Raw genomic sequence first — 23,458 nt, forward strand, 5'->3', positions numbered from 1 at the left:
GATTTCCTCGGCTACCAGGTTTCGGCCAAAGTGCTCCAAATGGACCCAGCCAAGGTAAAGGCTGTGTTAGATTGGGAGGTGTATTAGACGCCAGTTGCAGTCCTTCCTCAATGTCACCAATTTTTATTGTGACTTCCTACCATGCTACTCATGAGTAGTCCTCTCCCTGACTGACTTGTTAAAGACAAAAGGGAAGGGGGAGCGGGAATGGCATCCCGGCGCACCTTTGGCATGGACCCTGGAGTGCACTCAGGCATTCAGTGAGTTAAAATACCTGTTCACGACCAAACCAACCCATTCCACGCCGACCCAAACAAGCCATTTGTCATCCAGGTCGACACCTCGAATTCAGCTGTGGGGGGGGGGGGATTGCTCCAAAACGGAGGGGATGGGAAATTGCGACCCTGCGGCTGCCTCTCCCATAAATTCCCCCCGGCCGAGAAGAATTGGGCAATTTGGGAGAAAGAGGGAGCTACTTGGTAGAAGTCACAAAGGAGCCCTATGAGGTTTGGACGGAGCGCAAGAACTTGGAAGTGCTCCAAAAGCCCCGCTGCCTGACTGCCGAACAAATCCGGTGGGCGGAATTTTTCGCCCGCTTTAATTTCAAACTGAAACACATCCCGGGTAGGTCGAACTTTCTCGCCGATTCCCTTTCTAGAATGTACATGGAGGAGGGGGACCCCGAGGTTCGGGTAGACACTATGTATAATCCCCAGTAGTTGGGTCAAATGGTGCAAACTCAAAGCCAGATGAAGGGTGTGGGAGGTCCTGGGACAGCGCCCCAAGGGGAGGAACTGACGGAATTGAAGGAGGCCCTTCGGGACAATCCCGACTTGCTCTCCCTAGCCAAAGATGTGCAGGAACATCAGGGTTTGTGGTACAAGGGGGACCTCTTATACATTCCAGCATCCCTACGGGGAAAAGTGCCTGAAATCTGTCATGACAGCAAGGCCGCGGGGCACTTCGGGTTACTCAAAACCTGCGGGCTGCTCTGTCAGCAATTCTGGTGGTCCCGGTCCCGCAGAGACGTGGAAGACTAAATCAAATGCCCCGTCTGCATCACAACCAAAAGGGGGTTTGGGTCAGTGGACCAAATAAACATAACAAACGAGCCCCTGGAGGTGCCCAGCAGACCCTGGAAAAATATTTCTATTGATTTTATCACAGACCTTCAAGGTTGTAAGTATTGTGAACGAGGTGGCAGTGAAGGTGGAACTACCCGCCTCCTATTGGAAGGTACACCCAGTTTCCATGTAAGCCTATTGAAGCGCACTCCCCCACCTGATAAGTGGCACCACACTGCACCCCGCTGGTCCCCTGCACCCCGCTGGTCATGGCGGGGAATGAAATGGGAGAATTCCCGGAAGGATTAAAAGAAGCAGTGGCATTCCTGTTGATCAAAAAATAAATATGTATTTATTTATTTCAGCGCCCTGGTGCTGGTAAAGAAATTCCATAAGTACCCAGACAAGCCGGGGCCACACCTCATTTTATTATTATTGTTGTTGTTGTTGTTGTTATTATTATTATTATTATTATTAGATTTATAGCCTGCCACTCCCTTGCGGCTCGTGGCGGGTAACAATATCGCAAATCCCCATTAAAACCCCATAAAACAATAACATTGCCAATATTGCCGGCATGGCAAGAATGGCAGCTCAACTCCCCCCCCTCCCTCCCACTACTAGCGGGTGGAGAGGAGGTCCTGATGATGTTTTGCTTCGGGTCCAGAACCCGAGTCCCCGGGGGAGGCATAGATCTATTATCAGCCCCGGCCTCAACCATAAACCTGGTGGAAGAGCTCCGTCTTGCAGGCCCTGCGGAACGTTGAAAGATCCCGCAGGGCCCGCAGCTCTCCCGGGAGCTCATTCCACCAGGTCGGGGCCAGGACCGAAAAGGCCCTGGCCCTGGTCGAGGCCAGGCGTGCTTCCCTAGGGCCGGGAACGAGGTGGGTAGAGAAGGGTTTGGAGGGAGCAGAGTGTCATGAACCACGGGTTCCTGATCCATGTTTAGTAGGTATTCTCCCGGGTACTCTTGGGCAGTTGGCCCCTTCGCTTCTTTTGTACTCATAAACTCATAAATTCCCCATTGGCCTTCTGCCTCCCTTTGCATTCCAAAGCATTTCTCTGCCAGTCCCCCCTTATCTCTTCCTGACCTTGCTGGACTCTGTGAAGTCTCAACACTTGCAACTTTTAGATCAAAGAGTGTTCCTAATTGCTCCCTTGAGAACTGTTGCACTTACCCATCTAGTGAATTCCTTGGCCCTCTTCCACCCTACCCATCCCCAGGGTATAAACCCCCCAAAGGGAAGATTGGCCCTTTGTCTCTGCCAAGGAGTTTGTTCATTGAACTGTTCCTGCTGATGCCTGTTTGTCTTATTCTCCTGAATAAATATTCCTTATGGATTTCACCACAACCGTGGTCTTGAGGAATTGATTATTCTAGTGACTTTACAGAGCTGTCCTCTGCCTAGTTCATGACAATCTTCCCTTTGTGCATTTTTTAAAATCTCAGGTTGGCTTTCTGGCACTGCAAAATGCTGCAGAGCTGAGTGGGGCATATTTTGCCCCCTCTAGGATACCCTAGGATAGTGGTTCTCAACCTGGGAGGTCAAGAACCCTTTAGAGGTCAATCGACCCTTTTCCCAGGGGTCGCCAAGGCTGCCACCATCACTACACTGCTGCTGCAGCAACTCAAAGGCATTAGGAAGATTGAGAACTACTGCCCTAGAAGGGGGAAGAGCCGGGTCTGGAAGGCCTGCCCCTTCCTGTCCACATGGGCCTACACCTGGATAGATCCCATTGGGCCCTGCAGCAGGCCAGGGAATGTGGAAATATCATTGTTCCTTGCCACGGGGCAACGGAGGGCGTAAAGCATGCCAGGTCTGGGATGGTACCAATGTCGGATGGAAGTGGGGACTGGCCCTGCTGCCATATGAATGCTGGCCCAGCCTTTTTTGCTTCCCAGAATCAGTCTGAAAGAGGCAGCTTTTGCTTGTCGGGCAGAAACTGGTTCTGCCAGGTTGCCCCCCCCCCCAATTTCCCTCTGTTTGAACTATGTTTTGTGTTCACTTATCAGTAGTGACACAACTGAGCATCAGCCATATTCCAGATGCTTGGCAGCAATTTATGCAAGGCAGGTTGTCATGTGGGTACTGGCTACTTCTGTACATGTTTAATTTTAGAGATGGAGGTACCACACGATCCTTGCTGGAGCGCAGTTCATGCCTCTGATGCAGGGAAAGCCAGAGTTCCCTCTTGTAGGCATCTCACTAAAGACATTAAAACTAATCCCAAGCCCTTGTTTTATTCTGACATTCAGTGGCTTATAAAAAAGGGCTATTTGTAATGACCAACTTCCTTGCATGCATGAGAAAAAACCCCAAAGAATACCAACCCAAGAATCTCAATATCAGACATTGAAAGTGTTTATCCGTTCATCCATCTACTGCCCCTCACTGTGACATCTCAGGGAGGTGTACATAAAACAAAACAAAAAAGAACATGCATCAAACTATTTTTAACAATAAGATCATAGCAGTCATAATAGTCATAACAGAGAAGCATATATAACCTGAAGCAAATATAACCTGACAGCGATGGGTCCAGGTTAAAGAGAGGCCTTCAGCCATAAGCCTAGCAGAAGACCTCCATTTTGCAAGCCCAATGGAACTGACCTCTTGTTGAGACCAGGTGGACTTCTTTGGGGCCAAGGATCACCAATCTGTTATGGGACGTGTCACTCTTCAGGGGATATGGGCAAGCAGATTGTCCTCCCATTACACAGGACCCAGACTGCATATGGCACTGAAGGTGAGTACCAGCACCTTATACCTGATCTGGTACTCAACTGGTAGTCAGTGCAGCTGTGGAAGGATTGGGGTAATGTGGGTTCTCCATGGTAAGGATGAGAGCGGCTGCGTTTTGGACCAACTGTAATTTCAGGAGCAGGGATAAGGGAAGGCCATGTAGAGTGAGTTGCAATAATCCAGCCTACAGGTAACTGTTGCATTGATCAGTGCGGCAAAGTCTTCTGGGGCCAGATATGGCACTTGTAGCTTGGCTTGGTGGAGGTGGAAAAGTGCCAGCTGTGCTACTTTCATGACATGAACTTCCATGGTTAAAGAAGTGTCAAGGATCATGCCCAAGTTTCTGACTGATGGTGTGGTTTGAACTTGCACACAGGTTAGCTTTGGGAGGTCAGATCCTTTCCCACCTATCCAAATGACCTCTGTCATCCAGGGGTGGAGTTTCATGTGACTATGCCGAAACCATTCCGCTTTAGCCTCCAGGCGTAAGGAACTGGGAGTTTTCATGCTGACTGTCCATCAGGAGATAGAGTTGGGTGTCATCAGTGTACTGATGACAGCCCAAGCCATATCTAGGCAAGAGGGCGCATGAAGATCATAGAATCATGGAAGGGGCCATGCAGGCCATCTAGTCCAACCCCCTGCTCAACGCAGGATCAGCCCAAAGCATCCTAAAGCATCCAAGAAAAGGATGTATCCAACCTTTGCTTGAAGACTGCCAGTGAAGGGGAGCTCACCACCTCCTTAGGCAGCCTGTTCCACTGCTGAACTACTCTGACTGTGAAATTTCCCCCCCTGATATCTATATATTGTTGTACTTGTAGTTTAAACCCATTACTGCGTGTCCTTTCCCCTGCAGCCAATGGGAACAGCATCCTGCCCTCCTCCAAATGACAACCTTTCAAATATTTAAAGAGGGCTATCATATTCCCTCTCAACCTCCTTTTCTCCAGGCTGAACATTCCCCTCAACCTATCTTCATAGTGCTTGGTCCCCTGGCCCCAGATCATCCTCGTCGCACTCCTCTGTACCCTTTCAATTTTATCTATGTCCTTCTTGAAGTGTTAAATAGTGAAGATGTTAAATAGTGTTGGGGAGAGAATTGCTCCTTGTGGTTCATTGTGAGTTCATTGTGGTGAAATTGGTTCTCCCCAATTATCATTCTCTGTCCTTGATCTTGGGGAAACGAGATCAGCCATTTTAGGGCTGTCACCTGGAGCCCTGCATCGATAGGGCAGCAAGGAGTCACTTGTGGTCGGCAATATCAGACATTGCTATTAATAGTAATATTAGCAGTGATGATCTGTCTCGGTCCAGCTGGCATTGAAGGTTGTCTGTCAGGGCAACTAACGCTGTCTACACCAGGTCAGAAACCGTACTGGAACGGATCAAGGACTGAAGCTCCACCCAGGTATGCTTGTAAGATCTCCAAAGAGTATGGGGTGATGGAACAAGGTTTCCTGGGTTTGAATGATATGGGTAGCTCTTTGACCATCCAGGTGCTGAAAGAAGTGCAATGGAACAGTCAACCGTGGAACAGACAACAGTGCTTAGTAATGTTGAGACAGCAAAATCCTATGCATCTTGGCTCAAGTTTTAATGTTTAAGTCCACACATCTCTGAAGACAAGTGCCACTGAGATGACCCACAGGCTTATTAAGAGGCCTGGAGAGAAACAGCCTTATCAGTATGTAGAAATGGGCAGCAGAAATTCTTCCTGGCATGAAAGTAAATAACATTACCGGGTAAATAACTTTCTTCTCTCCAGGCAGTTGGAAACCCCGCAGAAGACAGACAGCAGCTTTTCCCAGTATGCAGATGGAAAAAGATGCCACTGTAGTTTTTGCTTGCTGTGCAGAAGCAGGTAACCTATCCTGCCTCCAGATGTTTCAGAGGTACTTTAATTCCCCGCTTCCCAACCAAATCAGAACATTAGCCACCCTCTCATCCTGCCTTGCTATTTTTTAAAATGTAAGTCATTGTCATTATCTTGTTTTGAACATCTTTAAACAGCCCGTGGCGCCACGGGCGCCACGGACTAAATAATTCGTTAAGCCCCCTTGAGGTGGGCTTTGTCCGTGATGAGGAAGGGTCCGGGTTGGACCCTTCCTCACGACAGACAATCGGAGGGACCAATCGGCAGGCGCAAAGCGCCTGCCGATTGGTCCCTCCGATTCCCAGCCTGAGCAACTGCGAGCCGCGCGCAGCGCGGCTCGCAGTTGCTCCCGGCCTGACGTGGTGAGAGGCGCGAAGCGCCTCTCGCCGCGTCAGGCCACCGCCCGAGGGAGCCTGCCTGCCTGCTGCCTAAAAAAGCCTGCTGCCGCCGCCGCCACCAACGACGACGCCGACCAGCCCGCCGCCGGTGAATCCTAGCGCCCGCTGCATTTCCCTGCAGCGGGCTTGCTTACTAGTTGAAGAACTAAAGGCCTAAGAAAAGTGGACAGGGGCTGGATTTTCTTTCTATTTATGGCAAAGGCTACATCAGCTGCATTGCTTTTCAGCTAGGGAACAAATGTGGCAGGACTGGGTAGAGGTGGTTTATTTTACAAAGGTGTGTTTTCTCTTTAGAAACTTAATGAACAGTTGCTCAGAGAACAAACATGGTTTTAAAAGATAAATATTTTAGAGCTGGCCTTTTAATCTCTCTCAATTTATTTGGTTTCTACAGCAAATATAATAAAATATATATAATAAAATAAAACACAGAAACCCTTGTTTTTTTTCTTCCTTAACATGTTTAGCTTTATTGATACATCAGGTTTAATAAATGGTCATTATTTCCTAATTTTCTTATTGGTAGGAGAAGGCACTGTCAAGCCATAGCCAAACTATAGCAACCCCACCAGGCCTTCCAGGTGTCCAAAAGTTTTGCCTTCCTATAATTTCCTTATTAGTTTAAAATTATAATTATAGTCCACTTCCTCCACAACTCCTTTTCATCCTTATCCATTGTTCCTCTTAATATTTGTGAAACAGCCCTGTGAAACAGGGGTGGAGAGTGTCCTGGCTGTCTGAGATGGCCTAGGGCCAATCAGGGGGCGCCCAGAAAAGCCCTTCTCCTCCAGCTCCCACACTCCCTCCTTTCCTGCTAGAAGCTGCATGGCTGCAGCCTCCATTTTCACCCATGAAGAGAGAGGCAACGACAGGGCTTTGCAGCCGACAAGTAGGATCCCGCTTTGAGTGGGTGGAGGGGGGGGTTGGAGCCTCCTCATGGCCTCAGTGAGGCAGTGACAGGGCTTTGCAGCCCTAAGGAACACTGGAGCTGGGAGGGAGCCAGCGGTGGGGGTGTTTTCCACCGTCCCTTCAGCCTGCTAAGCCGTCTTCGCGGGCTGACGGGACACTGCTGCAGGGAGGGAGCCGCGGAGTGGGCCTTCCCCTGTCCCCTTAGACCCCTTTCAAAGCCCATTTTTAAGGGCTTTATTGCTACTTATATCATAAGAACCCTATGATGTAGGTTTGCCTGAACATATGTCTGAGTTGGGCTAACCTTAGGGTTGCCATGGCCCCTGTGGGGAGATGTGGTCTGCAGCTCCTGGTTGGGAAACTCCTAGAGATTTGGGGGTAGAGCCTAGGAAGAACAGGGAACTCCATAACAGCTATTTTCTCCTTGGGCACTGATCTCCTTTCTGTAAAACTATTCTGTATTACAAGCAGTCACCAAAAAGCTTGTGGGAAAATGTCCTGTTGCTTTAATTATGGCTTCACATGTAGAAATCGGCAACTGAAGCATTTTGCGGCATGCATGAAGGGTAAATAACACTTGGTAAATAAAATCCCATTACGTCTTTGGTTTTCTTCAGACAGGTGGCAACCAAGAATCATAGAATCATAGAATCATAGAGTTGGAAGGGGCCATACAGGCCATCTAGTCCAACCCCCTGCTCAACGCAGGATTAGCCCTAAGCATCCTAAAGCATCCAAGAAAAGTGTGTATCCAACCTTTGCTTGAAGACTGCCAGTGAGGGGGAGCTCACCACCTCCTTAGGCAGCCTATTCACTGCTGAACTACTCTGACTTTGAAAATTTTTTCCTGATATCTAGCCTATATCGTTGTACTTGAACTTTAAACCCATTACTGTGTGTCCTCTCCTCTGCAGCCAACAGAAACAGCATCCTGCCCTCCTCCAAGTGACAAACTTTCAAATACTTAAAGAGGGCTATCATGTCCCCTCTCAACCTCCTTTTCTCCAGGCTGAACATTCCCAAGTCCCTCAACCTATCTTCATAGGGCTTGGTCCCTTAGCCCCAGATCATCTTTGTCGCTCTCCTCTGTACCCTTTCAATTTTATCTACATCCTTCTTGAAGTGAGGCCTCCAGAACTGCACACAGTACTCCAAGTGCGGTCTGACCAGTGCCGTATACAATGGGACTATGACATCTTGTGATTTTGATGAGATGCCTCTGTTCATACAGCCCAAAATGCCATTCGCCTTTTTTACCGCTGCATCACACTGCCTGCTCATGTTTAGTTTACAATCCACAAGTACCCCAAGGTCTCGTTCACACACAGTGTTACTTAGAAGCGTATCCCCCATCCAGTAGGCATGCTTTTCATTTTTCTGACCCAGATGCAAAACTTTACACTTATCTTTATTAAATTGCATCTTGTTCTCATTTGCCCATTTTTCCGTTGTGTTCAGATCTCGTTGAACTTTGTCTCTATCTTCCGGAGTATTTGCCAGTCCTCCCAATTTGGTGTCATCTGCAAACTTGATGAGTAGTCCCTCCACCCCCTCATCTAGATCATTAAAGCGTACTGGTGGCACCCCAGCCCAAAGCTCCGTACCAGTTGGGCCAGAGGGCGCATAAAGATGTTGAATAACGTGGGGGAGAGGACTGACCCTGCGGTACCCAACAAGGGAGTCCATAGGGACGCGAGAACTCTTCCCCCACCGCAACCCTCTGGGTCCGGTTCTGGAGAAAGGAGCATATCCAGCGCAAGGCTGTGGTCTGTATCCCCGTGCCGGCGAGGCGATGGATCAGAAGGTCGTGATCCACGATGTCAAAGGCCGCTGATAGGTCCAAAAGGACCAACACGGCCGACCCACCTCTGTCCAGCTGGCGACGGAGATTATCCAAAAGGGCAACCAACAGCGTCTCCACCCTGTGGCCAGGACGGAAGCCCGACTGATATGGATCGAGTGCCGAAGTTTCCTCCAAGAATGCCGAGAGCTGGTCAGCCGCAGCCCTCATAGAATCATAGAGTTGGAAGGGACCATACAGGCCATCTAGTTCAACCCCCTGCTCAACGCAGGATTAGCCCTAAGCATCCTAAAGCATCCAAGAAAAGTGTGTATCCAACCTTTGCTTGAAGACTGCCAGTGAGGGGGAGCTCACCACCTCCTTAGGCAGCCTATTCCACTGCTGAACTACTCTGACTGTGAAAATTTTTTTCTTGTTCTCATTTGCCCATCTTGTTCTCATTTGCCCATTTTTCCATTGTGTTCAGATCTTGTTGAACTCTGTCTCTATCTTCCGGATTATTTGCCAGTCCTCCCAATTTGGAGTCATCTGCAAACTTGATGAGTAGTCCCTCCACCCCCCCATCTAGATCATTAATAAATATGTTAAAAAGTACCAGGCCAAGCACCGAACCCTGAGGTACCCCGCTACTCACCTCTCTCCAGTCTGATGAAACACCATTGACAACAACTCTTTGAGTGCGGTTCTCTAACCAATTCCCTATCCACCTGACTATCTGAAAATCCAGATTGCAGTCCTTCAATTTATCCATCAGAACATCATGGGGAACCTTGTCAAAAGCTTTACTAAAATCCAAGTAAATGACATCAACCGAATTTCCCCGATCCAGCAAACCTGTTACTTGGTCAAAAAAGGAAACCAGGTTGGTCTGGCAGGACCTGTTGGAGACAAATCCATGCTGACGTGCTTGGATCACCAAATTGTCCTCCAGATGTGTGCAGATTGCTCCCTTTAATATCTGCTCCATTATCTTCCCCACAACAGAGGTCAGACTCACTGGTCTTTAGTTTCCCGGGTCATCCTTCCTCCCTTTTTTGAAGATCGGAATAACATTTGCTCTCTTCCAGTCCTCCGGGACATCTCCAGTCCTTAAAGAGGTTCCGAAGATGATGGACAAGGGCTGTGCAAGTTCTCTGGAAAGTTCTTTTAGTACTCTCGGGTGCATTTCATCCGGACCAGGGGATTTGAACTCATCCAGTGCAGCTAAATGCCTCTCGACAACCTCTCTATCCATGTTAACCTGCCACCCAGACACTGTCCTTTGGCTATGGCCATCTCTAGATGTGCCTAAACACTTTGACCCGTGGGAAAAAACAGATGTAAAATAAGCACTAAGCCTTTCTGCTTTCTCTGCATCTTCCGTTAAAGTTTGTCCATCCGCACCCAACAGTGGGCCTATTGCCTCCTTTACTTTACATTTGCTCCTCACATAACTGGAAAATCTTTTCTTGTTACAATGGGCTTCCCTGGCCAATCTTAGCTCACTCTCAGCTTTGGTAGGTACTCTTCTTTAGAGCTCTGTCCTTCCTTCCATTTCCTGAACATTTTCCTTTTCTTTCTTAGTTCCTCTTGAAGTTCTCTGTTCATCCAAATAGGCTTCTTAGAGCTCCTGCAGTGTTTTTGTCTTTCTGGGATAGTCATTGATTGAGCATGCAATAGCTCCTGTTTGAGTAGCACCCACCCTTCACATGCTCCCTTCCCTTCCAGCATTCTCGTCCATGGTATGACACTCATTATGTCTCTGAGTTTATTAAAGTTTGTCCTACGAAAATCCAACATCCGCGTCTGGCTACAAGCTTCCTTGGCTCCCCATCTCAAAAGGAATTCTATGAGGACATGGTCACTTCCCCCTAGGGTCCCGACCTCCTTCACCTCATCCACCAACTCTTGCCTGTTGGTCAGTATTAAGTCCAGTATGGCTGAACCTCTTGTGGGTTCATCTACCATTTGATAAATGAAATTGTCAGCCAGGCAGGTCAGAAACTTGCATGACTGAGGACGCTTCGCAGAGTTTGTTTCCCAGCACACATCTGGGAAATTGAAGTCACCCTTGATGACAAGGTCCTGCCGCTTGGATATTTTCTCAAGCTGCTCACAAAGTGCAGCATCCACATCCTCTCGTTGGTCAGGCGGTTGGTAGCAGACACCAACCACCACACTGTTTGTTTTCCCCTCGCTTATTTTCACCCAGATGCTTTCCACTGTAGATATGCTCTCCTTCACTAGAATTTCCTGACAGGTAAGCCCTTTCCTCACATACAGTGCCACTCCTCCACCTCTTCGATCTATTCTGTTTTTTCTGAACAGTTCATATCCATCCACCATTACATTCCAGTCATGAGAATCATTCCACCAAGTTTCTGTGATGCCTACTACATCATACCTCTCCATCAGCATGAGAAGTTCCAGCTCTTCCTTTTTATTGCCCATGCTTCGGGCGTTAGTATAAAGACATCTGAATCCTTTTACTTTTGGTTCCCTATGAGCTGGCCTTGCCGGTTGGGCTGCCTCCGATCGTTTTCCTTCCATACACTCCCTATGTTGATCGTCTCCTTCCCCTAGTGGCTTTAGTTTAAAGCTCTCCTGATTAATCTCCCCAGGTTCCTGCCAAACACATTCTTCCCCAGTTTCGATAAGTGCAGTCCATCAGGTACTAGTAGGCCTTCCTCAAGAAAGCCTATCCCGTGGTCCCAGAAACCAAATCTCTCCTGCCGGCACCAACTACGCAGCCAGTGATTCACCTCCATTATCTTCCTCTCCCGACGCATTCCTCTTCCCTTGACAGGCAAGATTGAAGAGAATACCACTTGTGCCCCCATTTCCTTGAGCTTCCTCCCCAGATCTTGATAGTCTTTTTTAATAGGAACGATGGTATTCAGGGACATGTCATTCGTTCCCACATGGATCATCACAAATGGGTAGTGATCCGTAGATTTGAGGAGTTTGGGCAGCCGTTCTGAAACATCTTTAATTTTCGCCCCTAGCAAGCAACACACCTCTCGGGTTAGGGGGTCGGGCCCAGCCACATGGCGATCCATTCCTCTTAGCAGGGAGTCTCCAATTACCAGTACTCTCCTTTTTTTTCTTCTCAACTCCATTTCCTTCTGTCCCCGTGGCCTCTTCCCTTTGTCTTGGACTTTGTTTGGGGACCTCTTCCCTTGTTGACCCTTGCACCTCCTCTCCAAGGGCCTGAAATCTATTCTGGAGCTCCAAAGGCCCCGAGAACTGTCTCGCTCTTCGTCGTTGAGTCTTTTTCCGAACTGTCTGCACAGGCTCCCTATTGTGGTCAATCTCCTTATCCTCTTCAGGACTAGTTGTATTGTCTTTATTCCAAGTTTCAGGGCTCTGGTCTATGAACTCCTCCCCTTCCTTACTTTGGGTCAGAGTAATAATTCTGTTTTCTAATCCCCTAATCTTTTCCTCCAAAAGTCTTACCAGCTTACACTTGGGGCAGCTGTAGTCCATCTCGTCTTCTGGGAGGAAGGCAATCATGTCACACTGACTGCATATGATGCGATGAGTGTCCTGGAGGTTCATTGTAATGTCTAGGCAGTGCAAGTACTAGGGAAATATAATCTACTGATATAATCTACTGATTCTAATTGCTTGGCCAAGAACCCCAGGCTTCGGCTCGCGCCAAAGTCTCGCGCCTCTGGCGAGGAGCAGCCCTTTTTAATCCTCCCAACAATTACCCAGCAATCACCTCACCCAGGCAGAACAATAGCCTCACCTGGTCAGCAGCAACTCTCCCCAGTAGCTCTCTCCACGTGCTCTCAGTTGTCTGAGCTCTCAAGGAATACAACTGTTATTCTACGAAAAAATGCCCTGTATCTTTAATACAGACAATGGTCTGTTTTTACCTCTATATCAGTGACCAGTTTCTCAATGTTGAGCCTCTGTTAAAGAGAGACCATTTTTATGGCTGAAATACCTGCTGATAAACCAATTAATTCATTAAATAAATATGCATGTGACCAAACTTCAGTAAAAAGATGTCTTACTGAAGTGCTGTAGTAAATGTTGTTGTTAGGTGTGAAGTCAAGTCCGACCTATTGCAACCCCATGGACAATGATCCTCCAGGCCTTCCTGTCCTCTACCATTCCCCGGAGTCCATTTAAGTTTGCACCTACTGCTTCAGTAACTCCATCCAGCCACCTCATTCTCTGTCGTCCCCTTCTTCTTTTGCCCTCGATCGCTCCCAGCATTAGGCTCTTCTCCAGAGAGTCCTTCCTTCTCATGAGGTGGCCAAAGTATTTTGAGTTTCATCTTCAGGATCTGGCCTTCTAAGGAGCAGTCAGGGCTGATCTCCTCTAGGACTGACCGGTTTGTTCGCGTTGCAGTCCAAGGGACTCGCAAGAGTGTTCTCCAGCACCAGAGTTCAAAAGCCTCAATTCTTTGACGCTCGGCCTTCCTTATGGTCCAACCTTCACAGCCATACATTGCAACTGGGAAGACCATAGCCTTGACTAAACGCACTTTTGTTGGCAGGGTGATGCTGTCTAGATTTGCCATAGCTTTCCTCCCAAGGAGCAAGTGTCTCCCTAGCTTTCTCCATGATCCAGCGTATGTTGGCAGTTTGATCTCTAGTTCTTCTGCCTCTTCGGAATCCTGCCTGTACTTCTGGAAGTTCTTGGTCCACATATTGCTGGAGCCTAGCTTATAGGATTTTGAGCATAACCTTGCTAGCATGAGAAATGAGTGCAATGGTGCGGTAGTTTGAACATTCTTTGGCATTGCCCTTCTTTGGGATTGGAATGTAAACTGACCTTTTCCAATCCTGTGGCCATTGTTGAGTTTTCCATATTTGCTGGCATATTGAGTGTAGCACTTTTACTGCATCATCTTTTAAGATTTTTAATAGTTCAATTGGAATGCTGTCACCACCACTAGCTTTATTGTTGCTCAGACCTCCTATGGCCCATTTGACTTCACATTCCAGGATGTCTGGCTCCAGGTCAGTAACTACCCCATTGTGGTTATTAGGGATGTTAAACTCGCTCTTGTATAGTTCCTCTGTATAATTTTGCCACCTTTTTTAAATCTCTTCTGCTTCTGTGAGGTCCCTACCATTTTGGTCCTTTATCATACCCATCTTTGCATGAAACGTTCTCTTCATATCTCCAATTTTCTTGAAAAGATCTCTGGTCCTCCCCATTCTTTTGTTTTCTTCTATTTGTTTGCACTGTTCATTTAAGAAAGCATTCTTATCTCTTCTAGCTTATCTCTGGAATTCTGCATTCAATTCAGTGTATCTTTCTCTTTCTCCCTTGCCTTTCACTTCCCTTCTCTTGTTAGCTATTTGTAAAGCTTCCTCAGACAGCCATTTTCATTTCTTGCATTTCTTTTTCTTTGGGGTGGTTTTAGTTGTACAATGTTGCGAACCTCCGTCCATAGTTCTTCAGGCACTCTATCAGATCTAATTCCTTAAATCTATTTGTCACCTCTACTGTATATTCGTCGGGGATATGATTTAGTTCATACCTGAGTGGCCTAGTGCTTTTCCCTACTTTCTTCAATTTAAGCCTAAATTTTGCAACAAGAAGCTGATGATCTGAACCACAATCAGCTCCTGGTCTTCTTTTTATTAACTGGATAGAAGTTCTCCATCTTTGGCTGAATCTTTGGCTCCATCTTTAGTAGTAAATGTAAGATTTACTTAATAGCTTAATACACAAATTTATTTTATTACATTTATATGTAATACATTTACATTTATATACTACCCTCCCGAGGCTCAGGGTCATTTACATAAAACTTAGCAGAATGGGAACAGTACAGAAAAATCAGTAGCTAAGAATGATAACAGTACAGTAAATAACAATAGAACAATATATTAAAACAGTAGAACAATGGTGAGAACAGTAATTTAAACTACAGCATACTGACAGCCCTGTGGTTGGATGAGTCAGACGGTGATTTTTATGGGAAGGGGGCTCGAGGGCCCCAGTGGAAAGTACTGGCTCTGTCCGACCTCAACCAAATGCCTGGTGGAGGAGCTCTGTTTTGCGGGCCCCATTATTATTATTACTATTATTATTATTTATTTATTTATTTATTTCAGTTTATAGCCCGCCACTCCCCTAAGGCTCGTGGCGGGTAACAACATATAAAACCCCATAAAACCCTTAATACATAAAACATCCTACAAAACAGATATGTTGTCCGGCCCAACCAACCCAGCAAAAGTGGCATTCCCAGGGAGGAGACCAGGGATCACAGCATATATAGCCCTGAGAGGGGGGGGGGGCGATCTTACCAGGAGGCGCCGGCCTGAACAACAGACCAGGTGAAAGAGCTCCGTTTTGCAGGCCCTGTGGAAAGCTGACAAATCCCGCAGGTCCTGCAGCTCTTCCGGGAGCTCATTCCACCAGGTAGGGGCCAGGACTGAAAAGGCACTGGCCCTGGTCGAGGCCGGGCGCGCCTCCCGGGTGCTGGGAATCACCAACAAGTTTGTCCCCAGAGAGCGTAAGGCCCTGCGGGGGGCATAGGGTGCAAGGTGGTCTTGCAAGTATGTGGGTCCCAGACTGTGGAGGGTCTTAAAGCAGTGGTCCCCAACCTGCGGGCCGCGGCCCGGTGCCAGGCCGCAAAGGCCATGGTGCCGGGCCGCGGCTCCCTCTCCCCGCCCCTCCCCCCCGCAGTAAAAAACTTCCCCAGGGAATCGGGGCCGGGCCGCGCCCATGCGGACGCGGCTCGCGGGCGCGGCCCGATGTGCGGGCGCGGCCCGATGTGCGGGCGCTGCCCGATGTGCGGGCGCGGCCCGATGCAGGGGCGCGGCCTGCGGGTGCGGCCCATTGTGCGGGCGCGGCTCGTGGGCGCGGCCCGATGTGGGGCGCGGCCCGTGGGCGTGGCCCACGCGGGCCGCGGGCCACGCCCCGATGCCCTGCCGGTCCCCAACCTCAGAAAGGTTGGGGACCACTGTCTTAAAGGTTAAAACCATAACCTTGAATCTGATCTGGCTGCCAATCGGTAGCCAGTGCAGCTGCCTCAGCACAGGCTGGATGTGGGTCCTCCAAGATGTACCTGTGGGGACCCTAGCACCTGCATTTTGCACCAGCTGTAATTTCCAGATCAGGCGCAAGGGTAGGCCCACGTAAAGCGAGTTACACAAATCTATTCTGGAGGAGACCGTTGCATGGATCATGGTGGACAGGTGGTCAGGATAAAGTGCTAGTAGCCGAGCCTGGTGAAGATGGAAAGAAGCCTGGCCTGCTACCTTCTTGACCTGGGCTTCAAATGTTAACGAGGCATTCAAGGTCACACCCAAATTCCTGTCTTGGGACGTGATGGTCATTTGCGTCCTGGCCAAGGTGGATAGTCCCGCTTCCTGAACTTCCCCCCAAACCACAGGACCTCCGTCTTGGCAGAGTTGCGTTTCAGGCGGCTCTGCTCGAGCTATCCAGCCACAGCTTCCAAACATCTGGCAAATGGATCTGGGAGGAATTCGGGCGGCCATCCATCAGGAGATAAAGCTGGGTGTCATCAGCATACTCATGGCAATCCAAGCCGAACTTCTGACCAGCTGGGCCAAAGGGCGTATAAAGATGTTAAAGAGCGTGGGAGAGAGCCCTGAGCCCTGTGGAACTCCACAAGGGAACCCAAACGGACTAGATAACTCATCCCCCAATGCCACCCGTTGAATCCGGTTTAGGAGGAAGGAGCATATCCAGCATAATGCGGTACCCCTTATCCCCATCCCAGCGAGGCAGCATGCTAGTAGCTCATGGTCGACAGATCTAATACAACACAGCAGAACCGCCTCGGTCCAGCTGGCGACGGAGGTCATCCGTCAGGGCGACCAACACCGACACCACCCCGTGGCCAGGACAGAAGCCAGATGGAAGCGCCGAACTTCAGGAATTGGTCCACTACGGCCCTTTCCCAGGAATGCTAAATGGACAACTGGGTGGTAGCTGGCTGGGTCCCGTGGATCCAGCGATGATTTTTTAAGGAGCGGGCAGACCACTGCCTCCTTTAACAGCTCGGGAAACTCCCGATTGGAGGGAGCAGTTAACAATGTCAGGGAGCTGCTCTCCTACCCTTGGCTCCCCCTTCCTTCAGGAGCCAGGAAAGGCAGGGATCTAGAAGACAAGTGGTCGCCCGCACCTTCCCCAGCAGCCTGTCCACTTTGGCTATAGAGAGACGTCTGAAGCCATCAAACACCACATCCAAGGCCAGACTCACACAACGAAGCTTCTGGTTTGATAGAAAGCGTTAATCGGAGGTAGTTCTGAGCACTCTAACATCTGAAGTCAAGACTGTTCGATATCGGGGAAGCAAGCAGTTATCAATACAATTCTCCCGCCCAAACGGTCCCCAGTTCCCAGGGAGGAATATTCCTTCCTGTCAGGTGCCAGCCTGGGCTTCCTGCCAGATCGTCTCCGTCTTCGTGGCCTTAGTCGAATTGGCGCCTCTCTTTGTAGATAAGCTGTTTACAGGGGTACTTGCAACATAGTAGCACAGCAGGGGAGAATGCAGTGTGAAAAGCTCAGGGTCATCAAAGGAGGATAGAGGTTCAAAGAGTTACCACAGAGTCATAAGCATAAAGGATTACACACACACAAAATGGTGTCTCTCTGGTCAGCCTGGTACGCTCATGGCAGAGAGCAGGGGGACCGTTCCTGACATTCTGCCCTTCCAAGAGCCCCTTCCCCCCCGCTAGCCCCCATCGATTGGCCGTGGGCAATGCGGGAACTCACGGTGCAATTACCTTAGCAGTTTAGGAGCCCGAACATTCCCAGCCTTCACCCATTCATGGTCCCCCATGGGAAACTCATTCCAATCCACCAGGTATTGTAATTTCCCTTTATGCCAACGAGAGTCCAAGATCTTGTTCACTTCGTATTATTTGTCCTTATCTACAAAAACAGGGATGGGGGCAGCAGGAGAAAGGTTCCAGTCGTCCGGAGGCAGGACTCTCTTCAGCAAGCTAGAATGAAAAACGGGATGTACGTAAGTTTTAGGCAAGGACAACTCAACAGTCACAGAGTTAATTAGCCTTTTCACCGGGAAAGGGCCCACGAATTTCGGCCCCAGTTTGCGCGAGGGCTGCTGGCTGCGCAGATTCTTGGTTGACAAATAAGCTAGGTCCCCCACGACCCACACGGGGCCGTGGCCCTCTTTTTATCAGCTTGGGCTTTGTATGAACGCTTAGCCTCCTCCAGGCATTTCATGATTTCTGGCCATGCCAACGAAATTCCGCTAGCCCATTTTTGTATGTCCAGGGAACTTGGCGAGGAAAGCTCCCAAGAGGGCACCGTCGTCAGGTCAGTCCCATAGACCAGTGGTCCCCAACCTTTTTATCACCGGGGACCACTCAATGCCAGGGACCACTTACCGGGGACCACTCAATGCCTTTTACTAATGCCCGGTGGGGGGGTAGTTTATTCCTCTACTCTCAACCACTGCCGTAGCACTCTCTGATCACTATGGTAATGTTTAAACATCCCTTCAAAATAAGATACAGACACGCCACAACAATAAAGTGTGTTGTAAAGGGCTGGGGGGATGAACGAAAGCGCTGGGGGGGGGGAAGGCGTCCTTCGGGGCCCACCTCCAATTAGTCGAAGGACCACATGTGGTCCGCGGCCCACAGGTTGGGGATCGCTACCATAGACCACTTTAAACGGAGACACTCCCGTGGAAGAGTGAACCCCATTGTTGTAGGCAAACTCAGAGCTTGCACCGGGCACCGGGCCGCAGCCCGCAGGTTGGGGACCACTGGTCTAAACAATGAAAGGGTGGGCTACTCCCTCAAGTCAATGTCGCCAAGTGGCCAAGGCAAGTTTCACAGAGGCCGCTTCCTTCTCCCATATTGCCCAGTTCTTTTCGGGACCTGCAAACTTCTTGGAAATGTACGCGAACGGGTGTAGCTTCCTGTCCTCCCCCTCCTGGAGGATCACGGCCCCCATAGCTACATCCGAGGAGTCTACCTGCACGGTAAAGACCTTACTGTGGTCTGCATGAGCCGACACGGGTTCCGTGGTGAACAACGTCTTAAGGCGTTTGAATGTTGCCTGACACTGCTTCGACCAAGCCAAAGGCGCACTTGGCTTACCGCTTGCTTCCCCCCCCCCCCTTTGTCTTTAGCAAGTCAGTCAGGGGGAGCGCCACTTTGGCAAAATTGGGGATGAACAAACGGTAGAAATTGGTGAACCCCAAGAAACTTTGCAATTGCTTCCACGTGCAGGGAGGCTCCCAGGCTAGCAAGTCTTGGATCTTTCCTGGGTCCATTTCAATCCCTGCATGGGACACCTGGTAGCCCAGGAAGTCTACACAATCCTGATGAAACTCACATTTAGACAGCTTAGCGTAGATGTGGTTCGCCCACAGCTTGCGCAGAACCTCCTTCACTAACGACACGTGTTCTAGGGCAGGGGTAGTCAACCTGTGGTCCTCCAGGTGTTCATTTACTACAAATGCTGGCAGGGGCTAATGGGAATTGTAGTCCATGAACAACTGAAGGACCGCAGTTTGACTACCCCTGTTCTAAGGGGTCTTCTGAATACAGCAAATATCAACCAGGGCCCCTTTGTACAATAAATCATGCATCACTTCATTAATTACATTCATGAACACGCCCGGAGCGCTGGCCAATCCAAACGGCATGTCGGTGTACTCAAATTGGCCAAAAGGGGTGTTAAAAATAGTCAAATATTAGTGCCCTTCCTTTATCCACACCTTTATCCGCACTCTTGGTTCTGCGGGCGCGGCCCCATCTCCTGGTGGCGGTGGCCTGCGGAGTGCCCTCGCATCAGGGCGTGGAATTCCCACCGCGCCCACAGGCACAGCTTCTCCTTCGGTCCCGGCTCTCGGGTCCGGGAGGACGATGGCGGCCCCCTCTTCGGATATCAGCACTGGGTGACGCAGCTCGGCTAGGAAGAAGCGAGCGTCCCTCTGCGATTCTTCACCCAACTTGCCCGTCATCGTGGTCAGCCAGTCACGCAACTGGTCCATGCGATCGCGGAGATCTATATTCTCCATCACTATCATGGCCTCCTGGTCAGGAAACCCTCTCCTGAGGTCCAGGCCCCACTCGATCTCGACCGTGGGGTCGTCGTATCTGGACATGTCGCCTTTCCATGAGGTGCCGCTCCAGAAAGAAATGGAACGTCAGGCTGTCCAATGCCCTGGCCATCCCGGACCGGAATAGGGTCTGGGCAGCCGTCCTGGCTTGGGCCCCAGTTTGGGCCGCGGTTGGCGAGACCAGTTCCCCCTTCCTGGGTGTCCGTACCGTCCTCCTTGTCCGGGATTTCGATAAGAGTTAGGCCCCCTCCAAACTCGGCCATCGGTCCGGAGAAAGAGCATTGTGAGTCTTGACTTACTGTCAAAGGCAGACAGACTCACAACGAAGCTTCTGGTTTGATAGAACGCTTTAATTGGAAGTAGTTCTGAGCACTCTAACCTCTGAAGTCAAGACTGTTCAATATTGGGGAAGCAAGCAGTTATCAATACAATTCTCCCCCCCCCAACAGTCCCCAGTTCCCCCCCTGCCAGGTGCTTCCTGCCAGATCGTCTCCGTCTTCGTGGCTTTAGTCGAATTGGCGCCTCTCTTTGTAGATAAGCTGTTTACAGGGGTACTTGCAACATAGTAGCACAGCAGGGGAGAATGCAGTGTGAAAAGCTCAGAGTCATCAAAGGAGGATAGAGGTTCCAAGAGTTACTACAGAGTCATAAGCATAAAGGATTACACACACACAAAATGGAGTCTCTCTGGTCAGCCTGGTACGCTCATGGCAGAGAGTAGGGGACTGATCCTGACATCCTTATTTATCTAATCTGGTTTCCCAGAACATAGATCATTTACTCTCTTACGATATAACATGCTCCCATCCGCTTTTAGGGAAGGCTTATTCAAAAAAATACCCATCTGTGATTGTTTATGCATCTGCCAGGATGGGAGCATTGAGACATCTGAACATGTATTACAATGTAGGCTATACAATCAATTCAGGGGAGAACTTATATCTTCCCTACAGAATAAGCCCAACTCAGAGGCAATCACAGACATGTTGTCAGACAAAAGCACAGAAATAACTTCTGTTGTGGCCAGATTTGCTTGGAGAGCAATCAAAACAAGGAAGAGCTGGTTGGATTCGGAACAACTTAGGTAGAGATAGTCTCAATTGCTTGAGATAATGCTTGTGAGTTTTAAAACCAGAATGATTCTTATAGCGGGAATGTTTTTATCTTTTATAATATTTAAGTTATCAATGATTCTTTTATCTTGTTAATGCCAGATGTTTTTATGTACCTTGTAATTTGACTACTGGTCTAGTACCGTAATAATAAAGACTTGACTTGACATGCTGTGAGGATCCTGGCCGCTGCATTCTGGACCAGCTGTAGTTTCCAGATCAAAGTTAAAGGCAGGCCTGTGTAAAGTGAGTTGCAGAAGTCCAGTCTAGAGATGACCGTTGCATGTATCACTGGCATTCTGGGGTTAAGTTGGGCACAATTAGTTTGGCTTGGTGAAGATGACAGAATACCAGCCGTGCTACTTTTGTGACCTGAGCCTCCATTGAAAGGAAGGTATCGAATATCACGCCCAGGTTTTGGCGGAGTGAGCCACTCAAAGCTACACTCCGTCCAGTTTGGGTGGGCATGCTTCCTCACTTGGACCCTTTCTGCCTAGCAGTAGGACCTCCATATTTGAAGGGTTGAACTTCAGTTGACTCTGCTTGAGCCACCTCGTCACTGCTTCCAGGTATCTGGCAAATCCTTCTGAGGGAGAATAAGGGCAGCCAACCATCAGAACGAAGAGCTGGGTGTCATCTGCATATTGATGACATCCCAGTCTGAACTTCCACACCAGTGGGGCAAAGAGGGCACATGAAGATGTTGAATATGATTGGAGAAAGAACTCCTGAGGGACACAAGCAAGTTCGTGGTGGCTCGATCTCTCTCCTATTGCTACCCTCTGTCCGCAATCCCTGAGAAAAATCAGCCACTGAAGAGCTGTCCCCTGGCATTGGACAGGTGGTGAACAAGTTCATAGTTGACTGTGTGGAATGCTGCTGAGAGGTAAAATGGCACAAGCAGTGCCACCCAACCCTGATCCAACTGGTCGTTTACTTGCTGTTAGAAAGGAAGGCTCCCTTCAGTCTTATGACAGCTACACACCAGAACATAAAGCAACATCCAGTGTTCAGTCAGCTGAAGCACTCTGAATGTGGCTGAAGAGAGAAAAGTATGTTGGGAAAGGCTACTATAAATCATGTCAGGCATTAACACCTAGGACAGTAATTCCTAAATGGTGTGTGAAGCACAATGATGTATCTCCAAAGAATAACTAGTGGCCTGGGAGGGAGGCTATCTGACACATCTCTGCAAGAATCATAGAATAATAGAGTTGGAAGGGACCTCATAGGTCATCTAGTCCAGGGGTAGTCAATCTGTGGTCCTCCAGATGTTCATGGACTACCATTCCCATGAGCCCCTGCCCGCAAACGCTGGCAGGTGCTCATGGGAATGGTAGTCCATGAACATCTGGAGGACAGGTTGACTAAACCCTCATCTAGTCCAACCCCCTGCACTATGTAGGACACTCACAAACCTATCGCTCATCCACTGTAACCTGCCACCCCCTTAAGCTCTGTCAGGAACTTCTTCTGGATGTTGAGACGGAATTTCTTTTGAATTAATTTCATCCCATTGGTTCTAGTCCGTCCCTCCGGGGCAAGAGAGAACAACTCTTCTCCATCCTATATATCGCATACTTAAAGATGGTAATAATATCCCCTCTCAGTCGTATCCGCTCCAGGCTAAACAGACCAAGCTCCCACAACCTTTCCTCATATGTCTTGGTCTTCAAACCCTCACCATCTTTGTTGCCCTCCTCTGGACACGCTCTAGTTTGTCTACATCCCTCAACTGGGGTGCCAAAAACTGAACACAGTAGTCCAAGTGAGGTCAAACCAGAGCAAAGGGGTATCATCACCTCCCATGATCTGGACACGACACTCCGTTTGATACAGCCCCAAATCCCATTTCCCTTTTTAGCCACCGAGTCACACTGTTGACTCATGTTCAATGTGTGGTATACTAAGACTCCTAGATCCTTTTCGCACTTGCTACTGCCAAGACAAGTCTCCTCCATGCAATATTAGTGTCTATGGTTTTTCCTACCTAAATGCAGAACTTTACATTTGTCCCTATTGAACATTTTATTCAATTTAGCCTAATTATCGAGCCTATCAAGATCATCCTGTATTCTGATTCTGTCTTCGGTTGTGTTTACTACCCCTCCCATTTTAGTATCGTCTGCAAATTTAATAACTATCCCCTCTAAACCCTCATCCAAATCATTTCTAAATATGTTGAACAACACAGGCCCCAGGACAGATCCCTGTGGAACTCCAGTTGTCACTTTTCCCCAAGAGGATGCTGAACCGTTAACAAGTAACCTTTGGTTATGATCTGTCAAGCAGTTATCGAGCCACCTGAATGAGGATCCATACCACATTTTACGAACGTCAAGGATATCATGTGGAACTTTATCAAACGCTTTACTGAAATCCAGATAAACGATGTCCACAGCATTCCCCTGATCCAGGAAAGTAGTCACTTTCTCGAAAAAAGATACGGTTGGTCTGATGATTTCTTGCGAAACCCGTGCTGAGTTTTAGAAATCACAGCTCTATGTTCCAGCTGCACAAGGACTCACTGT

General features: G+C 48.9%; 2 protein-coding genes across 2 annotated transcripts in view; one reads left to right on the forward strand and one right to left on the reverse strand.

Annotated features, from left to right (window-relative positions):
- Window positions 1-23,458, forward strand: part of BRD3 (bromodomain containing 3) — a 184,685-nt gene that overhangs the window by 4,899 nt on the left and 156,328 nt on the right. The window lies entirely within an intron of this gene.
- On the reverse strand, window positions 17,377-20,272 carry LOC143821894 (uncharacterized). Its single transcript, XM_077306384.1, has 2 exons — window positions 19,471-20,272; window positions 17,377-17,719 (listed from the first exon to the last, which is right to left on the reverse strand). Exons 1-2 carry the CDS (start codon window positions 19,858-19,860, stop codon window positions 17,645-17,647), a joined length of 465 nt encoding a protein of 154 aa, XP_077162499.1. The 5' UTR covers window positions 19,861-20,272; the 3' UTR covers window positions 17,377-17,644.

This window comes from Paroedura picta, chromosome 12 (assembly GCF_049243985.1).
Source record: "Paroedura picta isolate Pp20150507F chromosome 12, Ppicta_v3.0, whole genome shotgun sequence".
Classification (NCBI taxonomy): domain Eukaryota; kingdom Metazoa; phylum Chordata; class Lepidosauria; order Squamata; family Gekkonidae; genus Paroedura; species Paroedura picta.